This window comes from Gadus morhua, chromosome 12 (assembly GCF_902167405.1).
Source record: "Gadus morhua chromosome 12, gadMor3.0, whole genome shotgun sequence".
In the NCBI taxonomy this organism is placed as follows: domain Eukaryota; kingdom Metazoa; phylum Chordata; class Actinopteri; order Gadiformes; family Gadidae; genus Gadus; species Gadus morhua.
The window spans coordinates 5,471,534-5,479,085 of NC_044059.1; the positions used below are offsets into that span (position 1 = coordinate 5,471,534).

At 45.8% G+C, this 7,552-nt stretch overlaps 2 protein-coding genes across 2 annotated transcripts in view; one reads left to right on the top strand and one right to left on the bottom strand.

Moving 5' to 3' along the window:
• Positions 1–1,386: 1,386 nt before the first annotated feature.
• On the bottom strand, positions 1,387–4,070 carry si:ch73-389b16.1 (coiled-coil domain-containing protein 18). The gene is made up of 2 exons (XM_030371672.1): positions 2,541–4,070; positions 1,387–2,237 (listed from the first exon to the last, which is right to left on the bottom strand). Exons 1-2 carry the CDS (start codon positions 2,725–2,727, stop codon positions 2,023–2,025), a joined length of 402 nt encoding a protein of 133 aa, XP_030227532.1. The 5' UTR covers positions 2,728–4,070; the 3' UTR covers positions 1,387–2,022.
• A 1,822-nt stretch (positions 4,071–5,892) lies between these two features.
• Positions 5,893–7,552, top strand: part of dipk1ab (divergent protein kinase domain 1Ab) — a 10,272-nt gene continuing 8,612 nt past the window's right edge. Inside the window, exon 1 of the mRNA XM_030372831.1 lies at positions 5,893–6,359. Within this exon, the coding sequence (XP_030228691.1) occupies positions 6,306–6,359 (54 nt within the window). The 5' untranslated portion in view covers positions 5,893–6,305. The remainder of the gene's footprint in view (positions 6,360–7,552) is intronic.

Genomic DNA, 7,552 nt, shown 5'->3' on the forward strand with positions numbered 1-7,552 from the left:
TGGATAGATGGAGAGAGAAACATGTGTGTGTGGTTGATGGCTTGTTTAAGGAGCCTCGCCCGGCCCGATTCAGACTGATTAGACTCTTGGGCTGGGGGAGCTGTGTGCACACAGGTTAAACCAAACACACTCACGAGATCTCTGACATGGAGGCGTGGACACCTGCTCTGTGTATCACGTTACTCCAAACTCTGCAATAAACCGGTTTCAACATCTACAACCTGTGCCCTGGTGTTGGAAGAGCCTAGTTAAGCCACCTAGTTGGCATGTGGCAGAGATCGCTGCTACAAATGGACCTAGGTACAATATTTAAGCTCTGGTTTGATATAAGTAGGCCTAATTTGATGCTGCAGAAAGATTAGTCTAATAGGGAGTTTAATTGTATTGTGATTTGGATGCTTGTAATTTTAGTGCATCGGAGGGACACATATCTGCAGTAGGCCTTCAAGCCAATAACAAACCCTGAATCATCTGTTGACAGTTGAAACCCAATTTCTATCATCAACCCTGTAGCTCGTCAGACAGGTTTACGGATTAAGAAGACAAACTCACCTTGACAGATTAGATATTTACAATTAACTCATTGGCGGGCTGTTTCCTCCAGAGGATCATACAGCATGTACAGATACATGCCATTAGGGAGCCAAGAACCAAGACGATGATGCATTCACTGAACAGAAACGTGAACATTGACCTCCCTCACCAAGGCATCAATGTTCCAAGGGTATTTTTAAACGAGCAAGCATGGAGTAAACTAGTATAGCTCCCGCTAATGATCAGCACAACATGTGACCGTCTGGGAGACCAGCGGATCTAAACAAGGAGCAGTCACGCTCGTCCTCATCCTAACCCCCGGGTAGGAGAATCACAGTTTCAGCTGACTGCTGACTCACCGCTGGCTTAGAGAGAGAAGTTCAAGTTCTTTCGTTTGTCAAATGCACAACAGGCAAAGCAGTCATAGCTGGCAATGTCATTTGTGTATCCCAAACTCTCCATAACAATGCTAAAGAAACATATATATAGTATAGGGGGATAAAAGAGTATAAAAACATATATGTACAGTATATAGGCCAATATAGAAATATTTAGGTACAGTTATATATAGATATGAAGTGTTTCAGTCTCAGTCAGTATCTGTGTAGTGCAGTTGCATACAGTGTGCAGTAGTGTGTATGCTTGTGTGGGGGAGAGAGATGGAGAGAGATAGAGAAAGATGGACAGAAAATGAGAAAGAGTTAGAGAGAGGGTGACAGAGCAAAGGAAGATTGAATAATGGACCAATAGCAAGAAAAGGTTGAAATGTTCCAAATATAATGTCTGAAAATTTTACTACTTGACAAATTTGTACTTTTCTATCAAAACATAAAAATTATCACAGAATTCTTGTTTGTTACTCATTTATGTATGTTTATTATTGAAGTTAATTTACTAGCATACCATCATTCAGTTTGCTAACAGCTGCTCCGGAGATCGTTCCCAACTGAAAGTCTACGAATCAATCATCAACCATCGACAACACAATTTGCAACAAACCGACTTTTACCTGTGCTTGTAATACACCGTTGGGGAACGTTATCCAAAGTGACAACCACTGGACAATGAACCTTACATAATACAATTTAAAAACTAGCGCTAACAAAACCTATTCCAATGAATCTAGTTACACAAGCACTTTAAACAGTCCACACAAGACTTAAGAGTCAAAGCCCAATAAAAAAAAAAATGCATCAAAACAAACGCAACAAGCCAGCCTGGAGCCGCATCACGGAGGGGGTATTTATAGCACGCTGGGGAACAACATACAGTGCGTCTCTTTGTTTTTACGCTGTCTTGCTGCTCCGGGTGTGGCGACGTGCCCATGGTGAAGGGTGATGGGGGAACCCAGAGGGACCAGGGAAGGAGAAGCGATATATCGTTTCCGACGTGACGACAACGTCCTGCCGGAACGAAGCGCGTACTCGAAGAGTAAACATAAATCACGGACATCGGAGGAGGAGGAAGCCAGCGGGAGGAACGTGCGGTTCACCTGAGCCCCGCCGCCAGCTTCTCCATGGCCACCTTGCGCTCCTCGGCCTTCTGCTGGGAGCGGCGCAGCACGTTGCGCAGCTCCTGCAGGTGGTCCAGCGTGCCCACCAGCTCCACCTTCACCGTCTTCATCTCGCTCTCCAGCATCTGCGTGTGGTGCAGTGAGTTACGCCGGAAGCGCCGGCTGGACCGCACGCGCTCTTCCAGGTCCTCTGAGATGACGAGACATGTGATGTGATTAGAACATAGCCATGAGATTAGTGACATGAGAGGACAGACATGAGATGGGATGATAATTGAACATGATAAACCCTGGGGGTTTATCATGTTAGAACTCACTAATATGATAAACACTTTAACAATAATGGTACAGGTACAGACTATAACAACTATTACCTGAGTGTGAACACGTTAACAATAAAAACCCAGGACCCAGGGTGTTTGAGTGGAGGTACAGACCCAGGTTCTCTCACTATAACACTATAAACCCAGGGCGTATGAGTGGAGGTACAGACCCATGTTCTCCTCGTAGTTCTTGGTCTCCGAGCTGCTCTCCGCCTTCTTCTCAAACATGCCCTTGGTCTGCTGCAGCATCTTCTCCATCTTCACCAGCTCGGCCGCCTTGGTGTCGCTGTCCCGCCGCATCTTCAGCTGGTCCTGCTCCCGATCCGTCAGGTCCCCCAGACGGCCCTTGCTGCTCATCTCCCCGGCTGGATGCTCTGCCAGACGACCAACCCACAACTTACGACCCCCGATGCGAGCGCACCCGCCCTGGCAGACAAGAGCCAAGCGGTCCACAGGGCAAAAAGCAACACCCGTTGGTGGATCTTCAAGAGTAGAGTATAGAGTAAAGGTATTAAAAGAGCATTTGGTGGAGAGGTTTTGAAGGACTTCTGTGCTAGCTCTGTAGAGATGTGTGTTTTTTCAGTGTGTGTGTGTGTGTGTGTGTTTGTGTTGATGGTAGGCTATGCTCTGTGTCTCGCTGGGCTTTTATGGGTTCAGGACACGGGGCTGGGAGAGGGAACACAGCCAGGCCTCAGTACAGCCACTAGGATCCCAGCAGTCATGTGACAGGCCTCACGCAGCCCCGCGGCCTCGAGCATTTGACAGCGGTTAGAGAAGAAGAGAAGGTCCTACAAGGAGCTGGGGTTTTCTGGGGAGCACCACCACTGTGGCTTTAGTGTGCATTATGGCATAAGTATAATGGGCTTCTCATTTCTCCTTCATTCTCGAACAACGTACATTTGAAAATGTTGACCTAATACTATACGCTCAATGTCTGAGACTGTAGTTATGGTACATCATATGTATTTATTTGTATCCACGGGGCAGTAGAGTCCACGGAGGCAGGGTTCTCTGCTAGTTTTGTGAGCTGAGACACAGTTGATAGCTCGGTGTGATCAGGATAAACACTCATGAAAGGAGGAGCTGTGTGGTTGGGAGGTCTGAAGACAAATAAAGCTTTAATAGCACCATGGGCCAGAAACATGCTTGCATATTTGTGTAATGTATATGTGTATTGTGTATTTGTTGCCTCACATTCTGTTTGGCTTTGAACACAGCCAAAAGAAATGATGGATAGCAAACACGCTACACAAAGGCACGACATTAAGAAATTATTCAGTTTTTGAGCAAGTCACACGTTCACGGACTAGAATAGCTCAAGCAGAGCGTGCTGAGCACATGGACCTGGTTGATGTAAAGGGAGACACAGTGTTTTTATTCACCATTCAGGAAGAGATGCCACGCCGTCTCAGAAGGGAGGTGGGGGGGAGGGGTGTTTGTCTGACTTTCAGGAGGATGTGTGTGAGGTCCAAACTTTTTTGTGGATGAGGTGTTTTGAGGAGTATGACTGTATGAGGTTATGTGCTGCTGGTGCTGCTGGTGCTGCTGGTGCTGCTGCTGCTGCTGTTGGTTTTACAGTTCCTCCGATATTGTGGAATCCTCCTGGGATATCCTAGCACTTCTTGAGCTATCTGTCACCACATAACTTAATCAGCATATAACTCCTATAGCTATCTATCACCATGTGACTATCAACATATAACTTTATCGCCGTAGAACTCCATAGAGTACTCTATCACCCTATAACAATTGTATTTACTATATATTTCTATCACCACCAAGCTTTCTATGACAGATATGCAGGTAGACAGGAAGTCAGCCAGATAGATGACATCTACATAGACAGGTAAGCTGGCAGGCAGACAGAGAGATAGATAGACAAACAGACCTTGGAGACAGCTAACTCCTGTCAGTCCTAATCTACAGCACTACTCACCCACACAGACACACACGCACGCGCGCACGCGCGCACGCACACACACACACACACACACACACACACACACACACACACACACACACACACACACACACACACAGACACAAATGCACAGAAACAAAGACAGTCACATGCCTGCCTGACACACCCTCATATACACACACACACACACATACACACTAGGGATGGGCAAAATGATTCTTTTCCGGGAACTAGTTCTTTCAGTTCAGTTCACTATAACGATTCGTTTATTTGATTCGTTCGTTTTGATTCGTTCGTTACGTCAGATTACATCTTAAAAAAAATAAAAAATAAAAAATCTTTTTCTTATAATTTTTTTTTTTATTAATTGGTTATGGGTCCGGATAGGACCGTCAAGAACGCAGTCCGCCGTTTGGAGATGCCTGCTGTATAGTATGTCAAACGTCCCACCAATATTTATACCACTTGCTTACTCTCTATATTTCATTCATGGTTTTACATTTATAATTTTATTTTACTTTACATTTAATTCTTCATTGTTCAGGCATTAGAGAACTTGCATGGTCATAAATAAAAAATACGAACTGCAGTTTAATATCTTTGTTTGTTCTTAAATTGACGTAGAATGGAGCAAAGACTCCTGGGATTGGGAAATGCGTTTATCCACTAAACAGATGGAGGTCAAGTCTATTTTCGAAAAAATGTAGGGGGATATATGAGTCGAATGGTATGACCCAAGATACGTCAGACAGAGAAAGCGCGCGTATTCGACGGTACCGCCTTGTCATTGGTTTACCCAGGTGCCATTCCAACACCATTGCTACCTCTCATTGGCTGAATCTTTGAGAAAGTTGTAGACTCAATCAATGGAAGTCGCGGGGAGACGGAGCTCTGTTCGTTTGTATATTTTATTTACGTGACCATATGTTTGGTTTATGTTAAAAAAAAAGAATCAAAGAACCAGTTCTTCTTGTTTTGGAGAACCAGTTCTTGTCGTTCACGTTCGGGATTCGTTCGTTGTAACGAATCAGTCGCGACCGACACATCCCTAATACACACACGTGTGTTCGCGCGCGTGTGTGTGTGCGTGCGTGCGTGTGTGTGCGTGTGTGTGCGTGTGTGTGTGTGTGTGTCTTAGCTGGACAGCAGTGGTGCTCTGCGACAGCTTGGTTAGAGTGCACACAGGGGGGTAGGGGACAGGAGCTATGGAACAGGGAGGGTGTTAAAGAAGTAGTGAACAAGGTCATAGACACAGCACACCACTAGTACAGATAACACAAAAGCATTTCCCACCAGTGCTCACGGAGATAGTAGGAGCAAGTTTATCCCGATTTATTTAAGAGTGGAGAGGGGTTAGCATACCTTTCTGCAAGAAGCTGAACCAGAAAATAACAGCTCATTCAAACATTTGATTAAAACGTAAAGTTAAAGCCAGATTAGCCAGCTGCCCGTGCGGCTGTCAGAAAACCATATGTTCATAATAACCATCTCGAGAGTGAGGGATCAGGCTGTCCAATAGAAAGCTAACTTTAAGGTGCTTGCACACCGCCGCGCGGCAACCGCCCTTATCCTGCCGGAGGGTTCAGCGCGGCGGTGTGAAGGGCCAGACGTTTTCAACACGGGGTAAACTGAGCGGTAGGGCAAAGTCTGTGCGCGTTCACGTGGGCAGCAACCGCTTCCTGGTTTTCAGCCGCTTTTGTAACCGCCTCCCATCTGCCGCCCTTCCCTCATTGAAATGAATGGAGGCGGTGAGTTGCCGCGCGGCGGTGTGAAAGCACCGCAGTCCCCTGTGCTACAGCGCCGCCTGCAGTCCGTATAGAGCACGGCGGCTACATGTAGGACGCTTGCATCCCCACCACCAGCGAACAACGAGACCTGGTGGTTCATATGGAGGATTTCACCAGCGTCTGATACAGTGAAGACTGTACCAGTCTTCACTGTCAGTTCTGATCACATGGACTGAGGCTCTCCTCTCCTCTCCTCGGTAGCTGCTGGGAGATGTGCGGTGTTTGACATGGCGAGAAGTCTGTTTCTATGGGGGTGTTTGAGGAAGCCTCTGTATATCCAGGTAAGCAACGGGGGCTCCTCATGTCGGTCTTTCAGGACGACATTGAAACATATTAGGATTTTACTGGGATGTTTGTGTGTCTGTTCACATCTCTGATGGCCGGCAAAACTGGATTTGGGATAAATACATGTTATGAAATAGTTATTTGATGTCCATTCTGCGGCAGGAACGAAACATGGTGAGTCACCAGGTCATCGATGTGTATTTTTGGGCAAATGATGGGACGGCAGGATGTTGGTGAGTCGGGATGGACGGGGCGCGAGGAGGTGAGACATTGCTGCGGCTTGTTGCTATGGCAACCACGTCTACAACCGGTATCTGCTACTGTAAAAGTTTCATTACTGTTTGGTGAATAATCAAACAGATCTTTTAAGTATTATATGGTGAACATATAACCTCTAACTTTGTTCTAGTAATGTTGTGATGGCTTATGTGAAGAGGATATCATTTAAACAAATCATAATGTTTCATATCTATGCCTTTGTGATTTATTGATGTGATAATTATTCTTACGGCCACTAAATTCAATCTTATTATTACAATTAAAATGAGAGAGTAAGAAGAAAAAGATGACAGACATGAGCGAGAAAGAGAGAGGGAAAAAGATATGAGAGATCTAGAGAAATGAGAGAGAGAGAGAGAGAGAGAGATGATATGGAGTGAGAAAGAAAGAGAGGGAGAGAGAGAGAGAGAGAGAGAGAGAGAGAGAGAGAGAGAGAGAGAGAGAGAGAGAGAGAGAGAGAGAGAGAGAGAGAGAGAGAGAGAGAGAGAGATAGAGAGACTCCTCAAGAATAGAAGACTCTCTGCAAGGCCAGAGGAATGACAAGCATGACAGGCGACATGGCCGGAGCCGGAGCCAGACCCAATCAAACGCACACAGAGCTTCCTGCTGATCACTATCCTGGACACACAGGCATGCACACATTTATACATACACAAAAACATGCATGCAGGCAAACAAACACACACACAGTCTCTCAGAGATGAGAGACAGTTAGTGTGTGTGTGTGTGTGTGTGTGTGTGTGTGTGTGTGTGTGTGTGTGTGTGTGTGTGTGTGTGTGTGTGTGTGTGTGTGTGTGTGTGTGTGTGTGTGTGTGTGTGTGTGAGAGACATTACTCATCAACTCCTCCACTGAACTTCATCTAGTCCCACGGAATTCCTGCAGCTAAACAGATTAATGTAGTTTGTCTTT

Excerpts from the sequence above, each read along its gene's own strand:
- si:ch73-389b16.1 (XM_030371672.1), bottom strand. The coding sequence starts at position 2,727 with ATGAGCAGCAAGGGCCGTCTGGGGGACCTGACGGATCGGGAGCAGGAC. Across the intron at positions 2,238-2,540 it reads GAACTACGAGGAGAACATGG|AGGACCTGGAAGAGCGCGTG; the intron begins GTCTGTACCTCC and ends TCGTCATCTCAG.